This window comes from Lepisma saccharinum, chromosome 26 (genome assembly GCF_977018435.1).
Source record: "Lepisma saccharinum chromosome 26, izLepSacc3.1, whole genome shotgun sequence".
Classification (NCBI taxonomy): Eukaryota; Metazoa; Arthropoda; class Insecta; order Zygentoma; family Lepismatidae; genus Lepisma; species Lepisma saccharinum.
This window is the reverse complement of record NC_139254.1, coordinates 48,758,779-48,782,271: the sequence shown is the minus strand read 5'-3', so window position 1 is coordinate 48,782,271 and position 23,493 is coordinate 48,758,779. Positions and strand designations below refer to the sequence as shown.

At 37.5% G+C, this 23,493-nt stretch overlaps 1 protein-coding gene across 1 annotated transcript in view; it reads right to left on the bottom strand.

Annotated features, from left to right (window-relative positions):
* LOC145979502 (alpha-tocopherol transfer protein-like) overlaps nucleotides 1-23,493 on the bottom strand; it is a 90,184-nt gene that overhangs the window by 10,160 nt on the left and 56,531 nt on the right. The window contains exons 5-6 of the mRNA XM_083112438.1: nucleotides 17,318-17,511; nucleotides 6,919-7,029 (exon numbers count right to left, since the gene is read on the bottom strand). Coding sequence (XP_082968564.1) covers nucleotides 6,919-7,029; nucleotides 17,318-17,511 — 305 coding nt within the window. The remainder of the gene's footprint in view (nucleotides 1-6,918; nucleotides 7,030-17,317; nucleotides 17,512-23,493) is intronic.

Sequence of the window (23,493 nt, the reverse complement as noted above, 5' to 3'; positions counted from 1 at the left end):
TCCAGTGCGATAAGAAACGTAGCGGCCAGTAGAACGAGTTTCACGTAGTACTTTTTCCGGCCGCGTCGTGTCTCTCGGCGCCACTGCTGTTGTCTGGTTAGTCTGTTGCGTAATCCCCACTCCCCACTTCCCCTGCCAGCTTCTAGAGCGCCCGCCGTAAGAACTGAAAAGAGCTATAGGAGACAAATGTAGTCGCATAAAAGTAATGAATATAGTTGCGACTCTTGAACTGGGCATTTTGCTTAGTGAAAATAACTGACGAAGATTATAATTTTATTTCAGAATATATTATGCATCAATACTAATCAGAATTGGATCAATAGTTTTAGATGCTATTCAAATCCTGCACGGATTCAAATTTGGTCACTATGATGGTACTGCAGAAATTATTCTAACCTCACAAATGCTAATTAATTAACATGTTTTACTAGGACTGCGAGGAATTAAATTGCCGAAGTGTGCTAATTTTCGCATCGTATTGCAATATTAGTTGATTGGATATGTATTAAGGTCCACTACAGCTATGCACAGATACTAATCGGGGCGAGAGCTACAGTTTCTAGAGGAATCCTAATTGCTGTAACTTACAGCCTGTAAATCCCAGAAAACAATATTTGTTATAAAATATAGCTAGAATTTCACAATTTGAATTACATGAACTTTTCCCGTATATCTGACGGGGGAGCAAGTGCCCCCTCTGCCCATCACCCCCTTGCGGGCGTCCATGCATAATAAATAGGGCCCTGGACTAATAAAGTAATTTTGCGATCTAACCGATCTAGAACATTTATTTATTTATTTATCACCTGTGATAGAGCTCTAGATCCAATTACAATAGGTGTACGTAGAGTAATGGCAATTCATAAATATCAATTATAATGGAATTTGGATGTAATTGAATATTTATATTTTGAGCCTTGGCAACACTGATTGAAGTTAGGCGCGATTTGACGTTTGCACGGAATCGTCTGGCATTATTGACCATAACGTACTTCAAATGTTTTGTCAATAGCTTCATTTGTGTTGTTTATGTTGCCTTGGAGATTGCGCGACAACAATAAAATGGAATTAACTCGTGAACATTTTCGTGCGATGATTTTTTACGATTTTCGACGTGGATTATCAAGACAAGAGTGCATCGATCAACTTACTTCCACATTTGGCGATGAAGCCCCATCCTTTGCCACTGTGAAACGCTGGTATAACGAATTTAATCGTGGCCGCCATTCGCTCACCGACGAGATTCGCGAAGGTCGTTCAAAATCAGTTGTTGTTCAAGAAAACATTGATGCTGTGCAAAACCTAATACTGCAAGATTGTCATGTGACATACTGTGAGATTGAGGCAACCATAGGCATTAGTTCCACAAGTATATATAAAATATTACATGATCATTTAGCTGTGAGAAAGGTATGTTCTCGTTGGATCCCACACAATTTGACAAAAACTCAAAAAGAAGCTCGCGTCAATTGGTGCAAACAAATGCTCAATAAATACAATCGTGGTGCTTCAAAAGACGTATATAAGATTGTAACAGGTGACGAATCATGGATATATGCATATGAGCCGGAACGTAAACAGCAGTCGACTGTATGGATGTTTCAAGATGGACCCAATCCAACAAAAGTTGTTCGCGCTCGAAGCACATCGAAACAAATGGTCGCCTGTTTTTTCTGCAAAACTGGTCATGTGGCAACTGTGCCTTTAGAGGAACGTAGAACGGTCAACTCTGAATGGTACACAACAACTTGTTTGCCAGAGGTCTTCGGTCAAATACGGAAAACAAACAAACGCCGTCGGATCATTCTTCATCAAGACAATGCCAGCTGTCACACATCTCGTCTAACAACCAACTTTATGAACAGTCAAAAAATCGAATGGATGGGTCATCCGCCGTACAGTCCTGATTTGGCACCCAATGACTTCTTCTTGTTCCCAAATGTCAAGAATAAATTGCGTGGACAACGTATTTCGTCGGCGGAAGACGCCGTTGATGCGTTCAAAAACCATATTATGGAGGTGTCTCAAGAAGATTGGAAAAACTGCTTTGACAAATGGTTCGAACGAATGCAAAAGTGTATTGACCATAAAGCTGAATACTTCGAAAAACAATAAAGCAGTTTTCAATGCCAAATTCCTGTTTTTTCATTGTTAGGCTCAAAATGTAAATAGTGACCCTCGTATCTTCCTTGTACGAGCTGTACGCTGTACGCTGTAGTCATGTTAATATTGTACCCTCTTTACGTTAATATACAGATACTCTTAGTAGTTGATCTGATATAAGAAAATAACAAGAGTAGATGTAAGAAGATTAGAAAGTACGAAAGTTAGACATAATAAGTATAGTCTAGAAATCAAATAAAGTTATGTGTCTGGTTCCTTTGGTGTCCAGTCTCTATATACCTCTGTTCCAATCTTTCGCTTCCCACACAAACTCTCCCTTGCACTATTTCTCGGGCTGCCTTTCACACTCCCATCCCCCCCTCTTCTCTATGTGATAAGGGGTGTTTACACTTTACGTTACACTATAAAGATAGCTCGGTTTGAGCATGATCACAAATTTCGCTGTCTTCTCTAATACCTTTCCCCCACCGCTCTCTTTATTTCCCCCAGGTATTTCCCCAGTTGTTGTCCCGCTTCTTTTGTAGGGGAGGCTGATACATATGTGGGGGCTTCAGTCCCTCCCTAGCTACCCCCCTTGTACGATCGTCCTTGTATCCAAGAAAGCACACACCTGAGCAAAAAAAGTATGGAGTAGGGCGAGCTTAGCAAACATTTCACGAGACTGTACATTTATTTCAAAAATATTCACAAGATGGCAGCACATAGATACGCCTAGAATAAACAGGACTGAAGAAAGGAAAAATAATAATTATGAATTAAGTATTTAACACAGATTTAGAGCATATTTTGGGAAATTTAGGTAGATCGGGTTTTCTTTTCCTAGTTTATTTTGTAATTAATTAATTATTATTTTATAGTTACTTGATTACACCCAAATTTATGCGATGTTTAGGTTTACAGAAATATTTTGTGTAATTCTCAATCTTTTAGCCTCAGACAATATTCATCTTCATGCAGACGTATTTAAATTCACATAATGAAGATGGTTTGTTTACAAGGATAATTGTTAAATAAATAAATGGTTGTAAATTAATTAAAGTCCACAATAAAAATGAAATCATCGTGTTTTCCAGATTTTGTATCTAATAATGTTAATTTTCTGCAATAGCATACTCTGTCCATAGTACGTGCCCACTAGCTCTTTTCTTGGTTGATCCTGCTTGTGTCTTGCGACAGAATAACAGAATGAATAGAACGTGTTTTATCTATTCAATATGGACTCATTCTACAGCATAATCACAGATACCATTAAACTTTAGGTCCAGTCTAGGCCAAAAAAATTGACAAGCCTAAGCAAAGGTAAAGCAAATGATCATCTTTGCCTATCATCACGAAGGAATCATTATGTCTGATAGAGTCTCACGATGAACAAGTGTGACAGCAGCATATTATCGTGTCTGTATGGAAACATTACACAGAAACATGCACAAAATCGACATGACTTGCTTTATTTTGCACGCCCGAACCTGGGGAAGGTTGTCACCGACTTTCTGGGCAATTATGAGTGGGAAGTGTTACCTCACCGTCCATACAATCCAGACATGTGTCCACCACACTTCAACTTATTCCCCAAGCTGAAAAGGGGCCTCCCCGATGGAGCTGCGGTAGAGTCGTTGCCTTGTAATCAAGGGGTCCTGGGTTCGATACCCGGTGGAGCCACATAGTGGTTCGGATCCCACTTTAAACTGTAGGTCCAGTCCCGATTAGCCTTACTGTGCACAAAGTGGACTTAGAGCATGAAACCCAAGCTGAAAGAGCCCATGCGTGGACAACGGTGGACCACGTTTTACTTCCCTGGAAGAGTTTTCTGCAGCGGTACCCGAGTCATCCGCGGACTGAACAACAGTGGTACTCTAAAGCTTGTCGCTCACTGAAACACCCCAAGCGTGGCAACAGAACGGAACCCTCAAGACCTGCAGACGTCTAGCCGGAAATTCCGTGATTTGGTTCCGCACGTTTCCCTGCAGTAAGCGTTACACCATTTGATTTCAATAGAAGCAGACGACAGAAGTTCTGTTGCTGGATTATTCCGTGTTTCCCCGCGTCTCAGTGTGCGGGCAAATCTTCCGAGACGCTGGGACACTATTATTGAGAAGCAGGGGGCTACACTGAAGGACTGTAAGTAGTTACTGCCTTGCCTATGTTACGTACCCAATAGGCCTAATACATGTAAATAGTTACGGATGTTAAATAGAGATGGCAGCACAAGGCATGTAAGAAAAGATGGCTGTAATATAAATAAATGGTAGTGTAGATAGGCGGAAAAGTAAATTAAAAATATAAACAATAATAAAATATAGTGTAAGAAAAAAGAAAAGATATAAAGATGAGAAATTAATAAAGATACTTGTGAAATTAACAATGTGCTCATATGCAAGTATAATATACGCAATGTAAAGAAGTGGAAAGACATAAATTTGGGTGTGCGAACAAGTTCCTAAGCTGTTAGCTTATTACGATCCCCATTGGCGGCTCGTATTGGATGCGCGTTTCCAGCCGCTGCACAGAGTCCACACTTTTGGTCGGAATTATTAGTGGCGGCGCGTTCTATTCGACGCCCCAACGTTGGTTAATGGATTAATAGGACTTGTTATTAATGACTGGAGGTATAAAAGTCGAAACAGGTTAATCTTTCTTGAACTTAGTGAAAAATCGAAAAGTATGTACAAGGATAGGACAATTAGTGAAGCTAAAGACCCGCGATCAATGCGACATATGAGAAGATAAGTCCAGAAGGAAGTCCAAATCCAGATCCAGAAGGAAGTTCAGAAAGAAGTCCAAGTCCATAAGGGAGTCCCCATCCGTGTATAAAGGAATGAAAATCTACTGTTTGTGAATGTGGAAGTGGCGTCAAAGGAATAAGAACTGGAACTTGAATTAAGATTAATGCAATTATGAAAACATTGAAATTTATGTAAAAGTCGAATATATGCTCACGTGTTTTCAACTATAATGTTAATGTAAGAAGAACTATATAGATAATACAATTCATTAACTGTCTCCATTGGAAGGCTCACTGTCTGGTTACTTTCCAAAAAGAACCCAATTTATAGAAATTGGCCGTGGTATAAAGAATTGGCACCCTAAGGAGGTACAATTTACCATACAATAAACATGTCAAAAAAAAAATAGCGAGCATCATTTATGAAATGAAATGACCCTCGTAGTTACAAATACAACAATTTTAAGGATGCAAAGGTGCACAATTATGACCAATGTGGGAAGTGAGCCAAACTTTGTTAGTTTATGTTGAGTCCTTTTATGTTCTGCGGTAAGTGCCGACGATTAGAGGTGCCGTTCGGGTAGTTGCCCCCCCACTTTTTTGGCTCCCGCACTATGCTCTCTTAATGCTAAGCCTTTTCTGATTGATTGATTGAATTGCTTTATTTTACTTCGCTTTTGTGCCACTTTTGACTAATTTGCGAAAATGAGGATGAGTGATGATGTGATGAAATTGATGAATGGACACTCACAAACATACATGCCCAGAACGGGATTTGAACCCGGAACCCTTGGCGTCATAGAGCGATATTCTAACCACTCCGCCACGGAGGCCGGCTATGCCTTTCCTGCCAATAGAAAGTAAACTATCCTTACCCGCCAGTTTTGGCGCAAAATCACCGCCATTGTCTGCAGTATAAATTAGGTTCCAAACGACTTCGTAATCTTACTGGCAGTGGCTGAGATTGGGTTCCAAAACTTGGGGATAAGGACAGTTTACTTTTCCTTGGTAGATAAGGTTTAGCATAGTGCGGGGACAATAGTGGCAAGACATGGGGGTCAATTGCCCCACACGTCCCCTACCTCTAATCGCCACCAGTGCTTACTGATAATTAGACCTCAGATTTTTGGTTTGTAACCTATTTTTTCCTTTACAGGTATGTAAGAAATAATAAGTTATATCAGCGTTTCGTTAAAAAAAACGCAACAACTGAAAGTTTTATAGCGCCTAAAAAACCTATTTTGCTTGATAGAACCTATTTTAGGCTTATGCGCCTAAACGAAGCCTTTTTTTATGTTTTTATATATTTTTAAAGGCTTTACAGGATTTTTACGTCACGCACAGACATTTGCTTTGTTTGGTCACGAAAAATTCAAGGAACGTGTTTGAAACGTACTCTCTGTCCATTTCCCTTCCTCCAAGTCCATGGTGATTTTTCAAAGCTCTAAACAGAGCACTGTTATCTGTACATTACAAAGTGGTCTGATCCGCGTGGTCTTGATCACTTTCGCGTCACTTCGGTGCTTTGTGGCAATCACGCCTTGTAAACTAACATTTCAGCATTCACGTTTGCACCACTGACTATGTTTTTGTTGTGCGGAGTTTCACTGTGGATAATATGAAGAAAGTCTGTTGCCGAACTATACGGCCAAGAGTGGATCTTAATAGCAAATTTCCAATGGTAAATTCTGCCATCGCCGTAGGGTTAGGCAACACACATAACGTTATGCGTATTTCAGGATATATAAGTGTCCCATTTTCATTGCCAGTGGCTATACCTAATCACTATTGTTCAGAAATGTTGAACTATTTTAATTTTTTTAAACCTACTTCAGAATTTTTTGAGCCAACTAAAGATTTTTAGGACGTATTTTAGAGTTTTTAGAACCTATTTTAGGGTTTTTAGAACCTATTTTAGGGTTTTAGGGCCTAAAGGCACACGAACCTAAAAATCCGACGACTACTGATAATGGAACTCTCGATTCCTTGTTTATAATGCAACAACATAACCACTACAATGTGTTGATTGGTGTTAAGCTAGAAACGTACAGAAGCTAAGAAATCTATCTTACCCTGCTGTTGATCTTGGCGCTCAGAAAAGGCTTGAAAATAGCGTATCCAACATCAAACAGCTTGTTCTGGTTCACGATGTGGATTCCTTTTATTCTTAACGGGAAAGCACCCTGGAAAGGGAGAATAGATCTTGAAACGTTGATATTTTTTATACGAAATACACTTAACATTACTTAGAATTACTAGACTACGAGAGAGACTACCAATAGTAAATCGTAAGGAATACCATACAAAAACATTCTCTGCAAGATATTTGGGCTGAAAATCGCGATCGGGTACTCTTTATCATGGGCGTAACTTGGGACCTAATTTTAAAGGGGCAGAATCTAACTGAGCCTAATTTTGAGAGGGGCAGAATCAAATTGGGCCTAATTATGAGGGGGCAGAATCAAACTGGCCGTAATTATGAGGAGGCAGAATCAAACTGGGCTAAATTTTGAAAGGGGCAGAATCAAACTGGGCCTAATTTTGAGAGGGGCAGAATCAAATTGGACCTAGTTTTGAGGGGCTAGAATCAAACTGAGCCAAATTTTAAGAGGGCCAGAATCCAACTGGACCTAATTTTGAGAGGGGCAGAATCAAACTGGGCTTAATTTTGAGAGGGTCAGAATCAAACTGGGCCAAATTTTGAGAAGAGCAGAATCAAACTAGGCCTAATTTTGAGAAGGGCAGAATCAAACTGGGCCTAATTTTGAGAGGGGCAAAATCAAACTGGGCCTAATTTTGAGAAGGGCAGAATCAAACTAGGCCTAATTTTGAGAAGGGCAGAATCAAACTGAACCTAATTTTGAGTGCGGGCAGAATCAAACTGGGCCTAATCTTGAGAAGGGCAGAATCAAACTAGGCCTAATTTTGAGAGAGGCCGAATCAAACTGGGCCTAATTTTGAGAAGGGCAGAATCAAACTAGGCCTAATTTTGAGAGAGGCCGAATCAAACTGGGCCTAATTTTGAGGGGCTAGAATCAAACCTGGGGCTTAAGTTTGGGGTTAGAGATTCGAAAAGTTTTCCATTCCATGAAACAGCGTTCTGGATTATTTGCTAAATAACTGTGACGTTTGAGAAATCACAAATATTACTCTTTATTACTTTGTTCCTCAGGTGTCCTAACTTGTGAATTTTTAATAAACCTGAAAATGTTGGGGGGTAAGAGCACCTGTTGGTCCCGCCAAGTTACGCCTATGCTCTTCATAGTGCAAAAACTTATTATTCGGAAACGCGTATGAGTTGAGTTATTGTTTTAAGTCCACTTTATGCAGAGAAAGACTAGTCGGGACCGAACCTACAGTTTAAACTGGGATCAGAATCAATATGTGCCTTCACCGGTACGTAGGATTACAGCATGTCGAAGTACCGCGCGCGAACCCTCTGCTGCTCCAAGTTGCTGGGTGTGTGGTTTCGTGTATTCAGTCACTCTGGCACAATGAAACATATATGGAGACTTACTTAAACTTTAATAATACGAAGCATGTAAATAATATTAAATATAATGAAATGTTCCACATAAATACACAGGTAAATGACGAGGCGTCTAAACTCTTGCACGGCGTCACACGACTCAACGCGGACTCACACTGCGCATGCGCAGACTGCATGGCAACAAGATTGATACGAATGTCAATTCGTCTGAACAACCTGGTTATTGGCAAGCAAATTTAAAGTAAAGAAAGAATTGTCATATGTTAAGGATTTTTTATCCTCCTTACATACGTTGTGTTGCATTAATTCGCCTGTTCTCTGATAGAGGTCATTAGTCCCAAAACTGTGATTAGAAGTTCGGTTCTCCAAGGTTTGTCCAAATGTTGCAGTTGAAATTTACGTTATGATCTGCACTGCAATTAATCTTCAAGACTGTCTTGTCTATTTTACTCTTTTATGTATATTTTTTAGTCTTATACAGTTTTTGCAGTGATTACCGCTGAACATTCAGAATAATAATATGATATCAATATCCGATAGCAAAATAAAAATAATATAGTTACTTCCACGGTAACAGTTCGTTATATCGGAGACACATTTCTTCATTTTTACAGAAGAAACTACTTACGGAATTGAGTTTCTCCAAGCTTTTCAACGTTCGTGGAGGTATTTTCTTTCATCGCGGAATCTATTTGACCGGCAAATCATATGTTTTTCAAGAGAAATATCACACCGACGCACAATTGACATGCTTCCCGTACGTGAACTGCATGCTCCGCACGTTCGATGACGTAACCCACTGTCAGTGTTTCAAACTCCTTTTTTTTACTATGCTTGCCTAACCCAACCAAACCTAACCTAACCTTATGGAAATGGTTCGTGGGGCTATCCGTGAATGGTCCGTGGGGCTATCCGTGAATGGTTCGTGGGGCTATCCGTCAACTACCGTTCATAATGGTTCGTGGAGCAATCCGTGAATGGTTCGTGGTGCTATCTGTGAATGGTTCGTGGGGCTATCCGTCAATGGTTCGTGGGGCTATCCGTCAGCTACCCGTGCATAATGTATAATTTCCACCGGTGACGAACACGATAGTAGGTATTTTTCGGTGAAGAAGGTTGAAACACTGCATACCCAGAACGTGAGTCAAGATGTGCTCGCCATATTGTGTGTTCCGGAAGCGAAGAAAGGAATAAAAAAAATCAATGTGAAAAATCGTTTGTTTTCGTGTAAGAAGCATAATGGCACCTTGAAGTATGTTCCGCAAAACACAATTGGTAAGTACGAACCATGCGAAACACAAAATATCCGATATAAATGTGTCTCCGATATAACGAACTGTTACCTACTTCAACTAATCTTCATAGTTAGAGATCGGTTAGTTCATGGAACTCCAGCCTAACTTTTGCCTATTTTTGGGGAACAGGAAAAGGTTTATAGTATCCTTGCTTTGACTCATCTCATCCAACAGGTCGTTAGGTGCCGGGGCTTGCCCCGAATTGATAGCTTCTTGGAGATGAGGCCTGCTCGAAAAACGTTTATAGTCTAAAATTAATATAGCTTATAACATCATTTGCGTCTACCGTTGCTTTTTACCGGCATATCTCTGATGTCTTACTCAAAGGAATCGGATATCTATTGTTTTTGTTTCGGTCGCAGCAATGAGTTTTTTAGAATGTGAATACAGTAAAACCTCATTAATCCGGAACCCGATAAGCCGGACTTCGCTTAATCCGTACATGCATAAGGCCAAAAAGAAAGTGACAATGAAAACATATCTACGTACTATGACCACTTGAGACACCTCCGCGAGTTATTAGTGAAGGAAATACATTCCAAACTGTCCCAACAGAATATAGACATGGAGTTCAAACCAACTTCCACAGCAAGAGTTTCGAGTGATGCAGAGCCAGGTCCGTTGGGCACATCATCATAATATGGGTATCTCGTATCCTACGTACTGCATTGTATCTACAGTATTGCGTTACATTTCACTGTACTGTATAGTGTATTCAGGCCTATGCCCTTTAAATACACCATAATAAACGTGTTTTGTTGCTATAAACGGATATTTAATGCACTTTCTACTGTTCTTTTAGGTTATTTCAGTTAATCCGGACTTTCGTTAAACCGGTCAACTTATCCACCCATTAGTCCGGATTAACGAGGTTTTACTGTATTTGTAATTTTTTAAGCAATTGTAAAATAGGGCTTCTAAAAGTACTCGATGTTAGCAGAAATATGATTATAAACTGGGTGCACACCACTACAAGTAATTCTGCCGGTGCCCATGCTTAGGGGTCCCATGAAGTGTAATATCCTGCAAGGTGGTCCCGGACTGAAAAAGATTGAAAACCACTGGCTTATCATATTAAATTTTCAGATATTGAATTTCTGTAAGGCCTACATAATAAAGAAGACATTGATTGAACAAATCTAAATACAATTAAGAGCTAAAGAAACTATGACATATCAAAACCAAGAGCAAAGAAAACCATGGTTTGATAATTTGAATGTTAGCGGTAAAGTCAAAGCCTTTTGTGTATAACGTGAGCGACCCTAGCTTATCCGAGAGGCATGATCTCTCTTTTTTAGATTTTTCAACTGTGAAAATTCATACAATAAATGAAAATAAATTATATTGTTCCCTAAGGGTGTTCCAAATATTTCTGTATTACTTTCGTTCCTAGAAACCTAAATGTAATGCAAATAGGCAAAATGCACTAGGTGGGCCTGTCAGGCGCCATCTTTGAATGCGTGTTATTCGAGACAATTGGTTGGTAATGATAGTAATTATTATGGTTAATGAACAACTACATCTCTATAAACAAATAAAATCATTCGTAACGGTCCGTAGTATCTTTTAATTATTATGGACAACGAACCCCAACTCCCAGTCATTCAACCATCGTTTTCCAATCAGGAAATATTCAGAAAAATCACAGGAATGCAGTGTCAGACAGCACTGAAGCTCTTCCTGGTCGTCAGCAGTATAAACATGTAAACAGGCAAAATCCAGGAAGAGGCTACAGGCATGACTCTGCGTTTGTTTAGTAAATTGAATTTGAATAAAGATCTAGGAGGCAGGGAGATCGAGAGGTGTTCTAATTCAGTATTTGAGGAGCAAGTTACGATAGAGAGAGGAGAACGGTTCTAGGGAGATAATATTAACGCGAGTCGCAAGTCAGACTCTAGGTACAGTCACAAGCATAACCTCTCCCATCAGATCTTCAGTTGGAATACAGAGACAGGTATATCCTTACATTAGCCATGCTGATTCAGTCTTTAGGGGTGTGAAACTCAAGTGTCATGTGTTGCTATTCATGTGTGTAAATTTAGTACCTCTAGTGCCTTACCACCAAGCTCACCACGAGCAGAGATTGCTTTACCATCAAGGATGAATGATGATTAGTGAGCTAAATTCCCCTACCTAAGAGTATGAAACGCATTAATGAAAAATTATGCTTTTGTCAGTTTTAGTGAATTGTGAAATGATTGTGTGTCCAATGATTGGTTACTGTTTCATATTAACGATGATAATTTTTATAATTATTATAATGAATATTTAGCTGCACATATTTAATCAACAGTGATTCAATACATTTTTTTCTTGAATTTTAATAATGAAAAAAGTGTGGTCTTTCGAGCCCCCTCCCCTCAGATAAATACGTATCTCGTACGGGACGGTTAAGCTAGGGTTAAAACTTAAACTCAATATGATTTGAATGTCATTCATAATCTAATAGAGCCAAGAAAACAAGCTAAACTAAAGTTAATTATATAAATTTGAACAAATATATAACAGAAAGAAATTCAAAGTTAGCCCCGTTTCTGAAGTGAATAACAGAAATATAAATGAAATGGAAACATAAGCTATTAATATAATTTCCTAGATTTATATGAAGGAGTAAGTGCGTATAGTTAAACCTTTCATGGGCCAATTTATTCTAAAATAGGACGAAATTGGTTTCTGCGGATTTATTTGGTGTATGTGCATAGTATTTAAGACTCTCTTATTACTTTATGTATTTTCCATGGTTTCCCATAATTTTATGGTGTGGGAAGTATTCTTCCCGCTGAACCAATTCACGTCACAGGTACTCAGGAAAATTTTCATTTCCATTTCAACATTATGTAATATTGTGTGTCCAATATGAAAAATAAGATTAAATTTCAAATATAATTACATTTCCTGCAAAATATTCAAAATAAACAACATCGTAAATGGAGAATAACAATGTGGAACCATGACAATGATACCCTTTGAATGGTTTATTGATATTGGTTTTGTGTATGTCTTGCTGCCTTTTTTTTAGAATGTGAACAAACTTCACTTTTTTAGTTTTGTTACACTTGTTTGAATATACACTTTTATCTGACAACATTTAATTATTATAACACCATTAAGCCTTGTTTCCATGATATGAAAAACTCAATATGCTGACCAAGGCAGAAATTTATTTTATTATAAAACATAAACTGAACGTAACGTTTCAACCTTCTAGCAAGGTCTTCTTCAGACTCTGCACCAAGTACATTGTAGAAGGTTGAAACGTTACGTCCAGTTTATGTTTCATAATAATATAAATTTCTGCCTTGGTCAGCATACTGAGTTTTTTAATTATTAGAATATACTCTGAGATTTCACAGAAGGAAACAAGCCATGACTTTTACTTTCCATGGAACTGTCTGAAACATGGTTCCGTGCATAGTGGAACATCACATTCACTACATATGTTCTTCTTTCAACAACCCTGGAGCTACATCTACGGCATCCTCTGTACGTAGTTTGTTTTCTAGACACTAAAAGTTGGTGAAACGTTCTAAAAGCCACAACCCACAGATTAGTCACAGCTTTCAACATTGCGAGATGCTATCCAAGAACTCCACTGTAATATGTTACTGAATAGAAGTTTCAATTACATTGCACATAATACAATACCACAAATTATAGCTCCCTATGCATTGAAGGTCATTAGTGACATTTTCCGTTTGTTTAGAAGCACAACAATACAATTTTAGTTGTTGCAGAACAAAGGAAAGAGAACAAAGTTTGTGATTGTTGCTTCGCAGGAAAGAATGGAAAAAAATATAAAAATATGATACAATATTTGCTCAATAGATGGCAGCAGAGCTACGATAGGCTTTAATCAAATTAATCAAATGTTAAGATATATATATACTACTTTGTCTAATTTAAAAATCGGGGTGTAAGGGGTGACCTTCCACTTAGGCGCCCAAAAGTCAACCTCACTTCCACGTAGTGCACCCTGGACTAAAGACTAACGAGGCTCTGGCGACTGGCACTATGGCCAGTATAATTTTGTGTGTGTTGTCCTGTTTGTTGTCCTTGTGTGTGCTGAGTGCCCGTTTATGGCGGCCTCCGCTTTTAACAGCAGTCAGAACATTTTAACATTTTTAGTTATGCAACGCTAGAGTTGTTACTTGTAATGATAAGGGGCTGGCCCCCGTATAATGTGACGGGAGCAAAATAGCCTAAGTGCTGACGCTCCCAAAATTTTAAATTCCAAATTCCAAATCCAAAATCTAATTTAAAAATCAAAATATGTTGGTAGTGGGAATAATGCTTCCGAGTGGACCAAACACCATCCAATTGATGAAAGTATTTTTGGGAAGTATGCTTCCCATTTCCCACGAAAGGGAAAGGATGGTAAATTCTAATAAAAGACAAAAACTGAATTTTCACTTCATAAAGTGTTTCATAAAGTTTGGTTGAAGTTGCCTGTATTAAAACACGTCGATAGATGTTGTAAAATACGAATGTTGACAAGTTTTCCAAGCTGTTTTGAAAATTCCGAATCACCTCTCAAGCGCCTCGCCGATGGCGTAGTGGTAACGTCGTAGCCTTGTAATCAAGGGGTCCCGGGTTCGATATCTGGTGGAAGCACATTGCACAGTGGTTCGGATCCTACTTTGAAGTGTATGTCCAGTCCCGATTGGCCTATCTGTGCATAAAGTTGACTTAAAACATCAATTCAATTCATTACATTTCAGCTAACAATATTTGGAAAATTAAGGAAGACGATTTTACATATTACCGGCGAAAAATGTTAGAACGGAGCAATCTTTCGCTATACCTCGCAACTATTATAATCGAAATCTCAGAAAATGTAGTCTAGATACGAAGGGGAGGGAAAAGTGTTAAAGTATAATAGCAATAGAGCTCCATCAGCAGCTCAAAAATGTCGATGTTGTCCCAGTATCGCAAGAAGAACTGGGGCGCTACTGTAGTGTCGGTGTATAGCCGAGAAGGAAGCCCGATAGCAGAGGCGATGGGACCGACTCGCTGACCAAGAGTCCCCAACGTCACGCCGCTTGTCACGCTTTGGTACGCAAAGGATTGTGTGCGCAACGGGCTTAGTTCTGGGTTTAATAGGAAAAATTGAATTTCTCGATCATCATCTTGAAATTCTTTGAGCGTTGGTTGGTTGGTTGATTTGTTGTTTTAAGTCCACTTTATACACAATAAGGTTAATCGGGACCGGACCAGCATTTTAAAGTGGGATCAGAACAACTATGTGCCTCCTCCACCTGGTATCGAATCTGGGACCTCTTGACTACAAGGCGACGATGCTAACGCTGTGCCATCGGCGAAGCCCCGAAACTCTTTGACCGAAATTACGTTCAACCAATTAGACGAGAAGCGGTGTCCAAGTTCATAAGATTCAACAAGTGTCTGTCTGCTGTTTTAACCTTTTCTTTCCCAATGGTCTATGAGTGTTCCATCCACAATATAGCCCGTGTCGCCCGATGGCACACTCATGAACCATCGTGCTAATTAAACAATTCATGTGCTTTTTAGGGCCTTCATACTTGTATGTGAGGTTGTAAACGCTGACAGATGATGAGATAAAACTTTGAAATGCCATGTGGAAGGAAACATACCCATCCAGGACCCCCTCCCCCCGGCTCCAAAGTTACGTATGGAAGCTGGCGCGAATTTTAAATTTGTACACTTATTTGACATAAAATGCTATAACTCGTAGACTATTTGACAAATCTTCTTAGGGTAACTTTTGTTTTGTAGCTGAAACAGCAGAGCATGAAACCGTGCATGAATTAAAACGCCAGAGACAATAAGAGGGGTTGGGTGGGCCGCGGATCCCAACTTTCAATGAAAAAATCATAAAAATGGGGAGTTTACCCCCTCTTCCCCAGCTATTCTTGGAAGGGGAGGCAAACGTTAGCCTTATTGTCAAAGAATGGTTCTTTCGCAACGGAATGAAAGTCATTTCATGTTTCTGGGTACATTACATTATCGCATATGTGAAAAAACTCCTCATTTGTATGATTTCTTTCATTGAAAGTTGGGGGCCGCGGCCCACCCAACCCTTCTTATTGGCTTTGGCGTTTTGATTCCTACACGGTTGCATGCCCTGACGTTCTAGCTGCAAAACAAAAGTTACCCGAAGTAGATTGCTCAAATAGTCTCCGAGATATAACGTTTTTCTGAAATTTATTGTAAAATTAAAAAATTACGCGCAAAGGCGGCGGCCAGAGAGAGGTTACTTTCGAAAACCCGCTCGGCGGTCTAAAGGTTTTAAACGTTCATTTGATTAGTTAGCACACACCACACATTACACCGCTCCACAACGTAGTGCAAACGGTGCAGGCACCAAACGCACTACTTGACACCAAATGAACGAAGTTGACGAGTAGGTGTTGAACCGTGTACAACTAGACTCGTGAGTGCAGAGAGAGCCAAAAGGTGCAGCGAACTGGACGGGGTTTATACCTGATGGTGCTCCTGGAATGTTCGAGATTTCATCTCTTGATGTGGTTTTCTGTATTCAATTACCGGTTCGGTTTCACGGTTGATCGTGAATTGTAATGTAGACATATTCAAGACAAAGGCACGCCTGCGTAGTCTGTCATCGTGTTTGAACTTTAACAGCCAGAAATAGGGATTAAAATTGCTTCACCAATCAACATTCTTTTTGGTTTTTTTCTCTTCCCTTGTAAAAATATTAGTGTCAATGGGAAACACACTTTACTTTATATACTCTTGAGTGAGTTACTTAATACAATTAGTACAATATTTAAATAAGTACAACTTAAGTTATATATTTCATAAACTGTCTTCAAGAGATACTCCAATTTCTGTCATGGACTACCTATAAGTTTATTTCAAAATTACTGGTTTTGGCGAGACATCTCTTTTTCAATTTTTCATGTGTATGTAAACTGTTTAAGTATTATTCGGAATTTAATTCAATATGTGGACAATAAACGTCATTTTTCTTTAACTTCAAATTGCAATAGATCTCACCCATTCGCCATCGCTTATGTGTTTTAAATCATGGGAAATTTGTGATATGAACATTTATTCAGAAATAAGAAACATCGCCTGCTCATTGTTTAATGACGTCAACACTTAACAGACAGATACTAATTCGGACATTTGCAAATCGTGGGAAGTATGTACTATAGTATGAAACGTTTGGCCTCAAAACAAGTTAGTCCAAGTTATCCAGCACAAATTGTACAGAAGAGCAAGGAAAGTTTTGAAATACAGAAGAAATCAAACTTATTCTTTATTTACAGTCTAATTGTTAAGAATATTAAATCTAACTGCCCTTAAACTGCTCACGGAAATATATTGTATGAGAAGTATTCTTATCAATATTATTATTTGGTGTAATATGGAAGCAGGCTCGCTTTATCGAAATGCATTTTAGATTGTAGCACCAGTTCGAATTTTTACCAGTAACGAACATTATGTTCAGCCCATTTATGGAAATATGTGGCAGAGAAATCACATAATATGCAATACCTACTAATTACACCTCAGCGAATTGGGTGGGTACATGCGCGTGAGTAATACAGAGCTCAGAATTCTACAATCTGAAGTTGGACAGTGATGCATCCGTTAACGTCAAATCAAGATTTCACTGTATATTTTGGCATCTCTGAAGTTCATGTGCACTCCCTCTAGTTCTAAGTAACAAAACTGAAAGGTAACCTGTAATATGTCGGTGATCCTCTTGGCCACAGAGGGCGTGACGTGCATGAGCTGCTTGAGGTTCATCCCCTCGAGGTCCATGACGCACACTCCCCCGTTGATCTGCGTGGTGGGTTCCATCACCGCCAACTCCATCATCATCACGAGGTAGGTGTAGATGTCGTCCAGAGAGTATTTGCTCGGCGGCCACGACCCTGTGCGAGGAAACAGCATAACATGAGATGGGGCAGCTTGGAATATCGACAACAAATTCCATATTTCAGAATAATGAAATACAATGGTGAGAACTGACAATACCAGACATCTGAAGTTTGTTATTTTTTATGTTATTTTGAGGTCTAAGTATATGTGTATGTGTGGAGAAAGAGATACAAAGATGTCCACTTTATGCACAGTGTTATGCCAATGGTGCATACTATTTAAAGTGGGTTCCCAAACTATGTACCTTCACCCGGAATTGAATTGAATTTCTCATTGTCATTTTTATTATTGCTTTTCTCATGATTAATATTATTATATGCTGCTTTTCAATTCATGCTTTACTTTATCTTTAGCATAATATGACGTCACTATTAGTAGTATTTGTAAATTTCTCTATGTTTGTATTTTTGCCATTTTTAATAATACTGCAATATTTCTGTATTATCATTCCTAATCTCACTTTCTTATTGACAAGGGTTGGTTGTGAAAAGAGCCAAAGAGCTTTAATAAAGTTTATTATTATTATTATTATTATTACTATTATTATTATTAATAAAGATGGAAAAGCCAATGATCTTAATAATTATAGACCAATTACTATATTAAATTCCATGGCAAAGGTTTTTGAACACATAATTGCTGACTATTTGTCTTTTTCTTTTAAACGATATATTGATGGAAATCAGCATGTTTTTTTTTTAGAAAAAGGTCTACTATTACACATTTATTGGTTTGAATAGACTCTCTTAAATCTAACATTAGGAAGGAATCCCAGACCGATATTTTATTTATTGACTTGGCTAAAGCCTTTGATAGTGTCAGCCATCAGCTATTAATTTACAAACTCGACCAAATGGGATTATCATAACGATTTCTAAAATGGTTTTCCAACTTTTTAGTAAATAGAAGTTTCTCTGTTAAGATTGGTGAAACAACTTCTTCTAAAAAAGAAATACTTTGTGGAGTACCTCAAGGGTCGCCACTTGGCCCAATTCTGTTCGCTGTTTTTATCAATGATGTTACATTATGTTTTAAATCTAGCACATGTTTACTATATGCAGATGATATAAAAAAATTTAAGAGTATTTTAACAAATAATGATGTCGCTCAACTTCAGGTTGATCTCGATAGAATGACACATTGGTGCAAGATTAATGAAATGGAAATTAACTTGAGAAAGTGTAAAGTTTTAAGATGTACTAAGAAAGTTCATTATATAGTCTCCAACTATTTTATTTATGCAAATAAAATCCAAGTGTGCGACAGTCATAAAGACTTAGGAATATTAATAGACTCCTCTCTCATATTTGATGAGCACATTTCAGAAATTTGCAAAAGAGCAAAGAGAATGCTTGGTTATATATTTTCCTCATGGAAAGTTTTTAAAAAAGAAGATACCTTAATATTCCTGTAAAACAATAGTTCATCCTATTCTTGAATATGCTAGTGAATTGTGTTTTCTGACGGCCACCAGTCACCTTCAAAAAGTTGAATCAGTTCAAGAACTATTTATCAGGTTATTATGCACAAAGTTTTATAAAAATTCTATGACCAACATTACTCTGAATATTTAACACAGTTGAATATGTTTACCTTAGAAGAAAGAAGAAAAATGAAAAGGATAAATTTTGTACAGAATACCTTTACTTTCCAAGTAGACAGTGAATATTTTTTTGAATAATATAGCTTATAAAATTTCCAGATATTCCCATAGGTATATCTCAATTCTTACATGTCTAAATAAGGCCAGAGGTTTAGTAGCTGATCTTGTTGAAACCTACAATTTGAATTTATGATGATGTATAAGATAGAGGATCCACTGCATTATTTTATAATTATGTATTCAATTCTGTAATTTTGTATGACCAATTTTGACATAGTGATGTACCTGGTTGTAAAATCGTGCTCATCACTTAAATAAATATTATTATTATTATTGTTTCTTGTACAATGTACCGAATTAGAGCCAAATACCTGCCTGTACGTTGAGTAAAATAAAGCAGAAAATAATAATAATAATAATAATAATAATGTTATTTATATATGTCGTGAAAAACTAAATATGCTGACCAAGGCAGTAATTTATTTTATTAAAAACATAAACTAAAAACGTAACGTTTCAACCTTCTAGCAAGGTCTTCATCAGACTCTGTATCAAGATACACAAAAAGGGCATTATATATACACAAACATTACTCCCTCCAGACTATTAGAAAGTTGTTAGGAACTTTCTAGCAGGTGACTTTCACTTTCCAACTGTACTTTCACCTAAAAGGCTAAACATAATTACTTTCATATAGAATGTGAATAGATATTCATATAGAATATCTCACGCTCTTTTTCCTTCATTTTTCTCCCTTCTTCTCTCCTCTTTCTCTCTTGTCCTTTCCACTCTTTCTAACACCTTCTTCCATTCTTTGTTTAACTTCAGTCCCCCATTCCAGTTCATTATGTCTTCTTCACCTTTCTTCTCTATTTCCTTGGCTTCCTTCCATTTTCTCACTAGCATTCTCTTCTCCCTTCCTATCTGCTTAGCCTCATCCCACTCTATGTCATGTCCTGTTTCTCTCGTGTGTTTAAATATCGCATTTCTCTCTCTCTTAAGTCGTACATCATCCCTATGTTGTTTCAACCTGTCTTTCAGCCTTTTTTTCGTTTCTCCTATGTACACACTCGGACATTCTTTACATTTCACTTCGTAGATAATCCCCTCCTCTTCCTCTTCTCTGTTCTCCTTTTTCTTGCTTGCATTCTTCGCTATTCCTAAGATGCTTCTCCCTCCCTCCCTCCCACCAATTCCTGCAGGATAGACTGGACATAAACAGAAGAAGTAAGAAAACAGGCAGGGGAGAATTGGAAGAGAAAGAAAGATGCTTCTCCCTCCCTTCCTGTAAGTTTTAATTCCCGCTATCCTAAGCACTTTGCATATCTTTTCTGTGGTCTTCCCCATACTCTTTATTCCAAACCTTCTCTCCTCTTTTTCTTTCTCTTCCAATTCTCCCCTGCCTGTTTTCTTACTTCTTCTGTTTATGTCCAGTCTATCCTGCAGGAATTGGTGGGAGGGAGGGAGGGAGAAGCATCTTAGGAATAGCGAAGAATGCAAGCAAGAAAAAGGAGAACAGAGAAGAGGAAGAGGAAGGGATTATCTACGAAGTGAAATGTAAAGAATGTCCGAGTGTGTACATAGGAGAAACGAAAAAAAGGCTGAAAGACAGGTTGAAACAACATAGGGATGATGTACGACTTAAGAGAGAGAGAAATGCGATATTTAAACACACGAGAGAAACAGGACATGACATAGAGTGGGATGAGGCTAAGCAGATAGGAAGGGAGAAGAGAATGCTAGTGAGAAAATGGAAGGAAGCCAAGGAAATAGAGAAGAAAGGTGAAGAAGACATAATGAACTGGAATGGGGGACTGAAGTTAAACAAAGAATGGAAGAAGGTGTTAGAAAGAGTGGAAAGGACAAGAGAGAAAGAGGAGAGAAGAAGGGAGAAAAATGAAGGAAAAAGAGCGTGAGATATTCTATATGAATATCTATTCACATTCTATATGAAAGTAATTATGTTTAGCCTTTTAGGTGAAAGTACAGTTGGAAAGTGAAAGTCACCTGCTAGAAAGTTCCTAACAACTTTCTAATAGTCTGGAGGGAGTAATGTTTGTGTATATATAAAATATAATGCCCTTTTTGTGTATCTTGATACAGAGTCTGATGAAGACCTTGCTAGAAGGTTGAAACGTTACGTTTTAGTTTATGTTTTTAATAAAATAAATTACTGCCTTTGGTCAGCATATTTAGTTTTTCATAATCATGGAAACAAGGCTTAATGGTGTTATATATGTCGGTATTTTTCTGTTTATGTGTTATATTCTTACGTGTTTATGTGTTTCTTCGTGTGCTTCTTTCTTTTTAAATGTATATTTAAATGTTCGTTTTTTTAATTTTTCTAATAGTAATCTGTAGATAATATCATCATCAATTTGTAAAATCTAAAGTAGAATGGAATGAGCGAGTGAAAAGGCTTGTGTCTTAAATACACCATTCCAAACTAGAAATAAATAAGATAATAATAATAAAAGCTTCCAAAATTTATATTTTTATAGTTTAATACTTGACAGAGTGGAATTTTAGATAACTCTCACTGCTAATAAGTAATAGCGTATGCTATTTCAGTCAACTTCCAAAGTTTATCGCATTCGGCGATAAGTGTCATGACCAGGCTGGATAAGAATCATGATTTTTATTTAAAAAATCATTTATGATATTTTCTAAAAATTAAATCGGATTTTTAAAATTTAAATCGATTTTTTTATTTTTTTTTAAAAAAAGAAAATCACGCGTAAAATTGCTTTATGGTTTTTGGCACCATACACATAAAATTTTTTGGACAGTTTAATTAAAGCAAATAAGAAATTATATGTGAATATTCATTTTTCTGTTTCTGATACTGTATATATGAACCTACTATGGAAATGCTTGTTGAGTGTGTTAATGAAACTATAATAATTTCAGTAATTTTTTCCAGTGAAAATAAAACAATCCGAACCCGATAAGTCTGACTTTGCTTAATCCGGACAGGCAAAAGGCCAAAAAGAAAGCAGAATGCAAGGTTTTAAATGTGGCTAGAAGTCAAGAACTTCCACAGCAAGACTTTCGAGTGATGCAGAGCCAGGTCCGTCGGACACATCATCATAATGTGTGCATCGCGTATGTACGTACTGCATTGTATGTACAGTATTGCTTTACATTTTAATGTACTGTATATTTATTTATTTATTTATTTATTTATTATCCTGCGCACAACAGACATCTGCCCTTTTACAGTGCACAGTAAATGTCTTACATAGGATTTATACACATCAAAATAATATTTATACACATTTCAGATATAAAAAAAATACATATAGGGGTTATATATATCGTCCTTAAACATTACCGTGGATAAAAAAAATGAATCAAACCTTATAGAATTACATTCATATATGTATGGGTATATATATATATATATACATAAAGAAGGTAACAATAATAATAATAGTAATAATAATAATAAAAAATAATAAAAATTAAAAAATTAAGCAAGAATGTTGTCCATTAAATACCGTTTATACTCAGAAAATTTAGCATATATGTCTAAGTGTATGCCCCTCTCTAACCATTCATTATACAAGCTACACATTCTTCGCAGGGGAGCCATTTCTGCGGATTTTGTACGGGTGCGGGAAATTGCAAAGAGTTGCTTTCTTGATCGCAACTTTGGATGGGGGACATAGAAAGCTATTTTTGAAAGCAGAGAGGAAGAATCCAATTTGTCGTTAAGAAGTTTGAAAAGAAAAAGGAGCTGATGTATGGTTCTTCTGTTTGCAAGGGAGGTAATGTGTAATTTAATTAGTAATTCGTTATAAGGTGTCATCTTTGGATATGCACCATCTATCCTAAAAACTATATAGCGAGTGAACTTATTTTGAACTTTTTCAATAAGATCTATTTGTTTACTGGTTTGTGGACTCCACACTATAGATGCGTATTCTAATTTGGGCCTAACATATAGGTTAAATAATGATAACAACGCTTTATTTTCATTGAATTCTTTTGCAGTTCTCATAATGAACCCCAGTTTTCTATGCGCGTCATTAACAGTCTTTGTGATATGTGACTGAAACGATAATTTATCATCGAACACTACGCCAAGATCTGTTATTGAGTTTGCCCTGTCTATTTGTGTGTGTGCTATTTCGTAGTTATAGTGTATTGGGGATTTCAATCGGGTAAATGTTACGGCCCTGCATATCTTATGGTTAAGATTAACTTTATTTGCTTTACACCATGCGTTGAGATTTTCGATATCCTCTTGTAATTTAATGGAATCATCTTCATTGTGAATGCTCCTATAGAATTTTAAATCGTCAGCGAATAAGAGTTTCTCGGAATTTCTAAGCTGTTTTGGTAGGTCATTAATTAATATTAAATACAA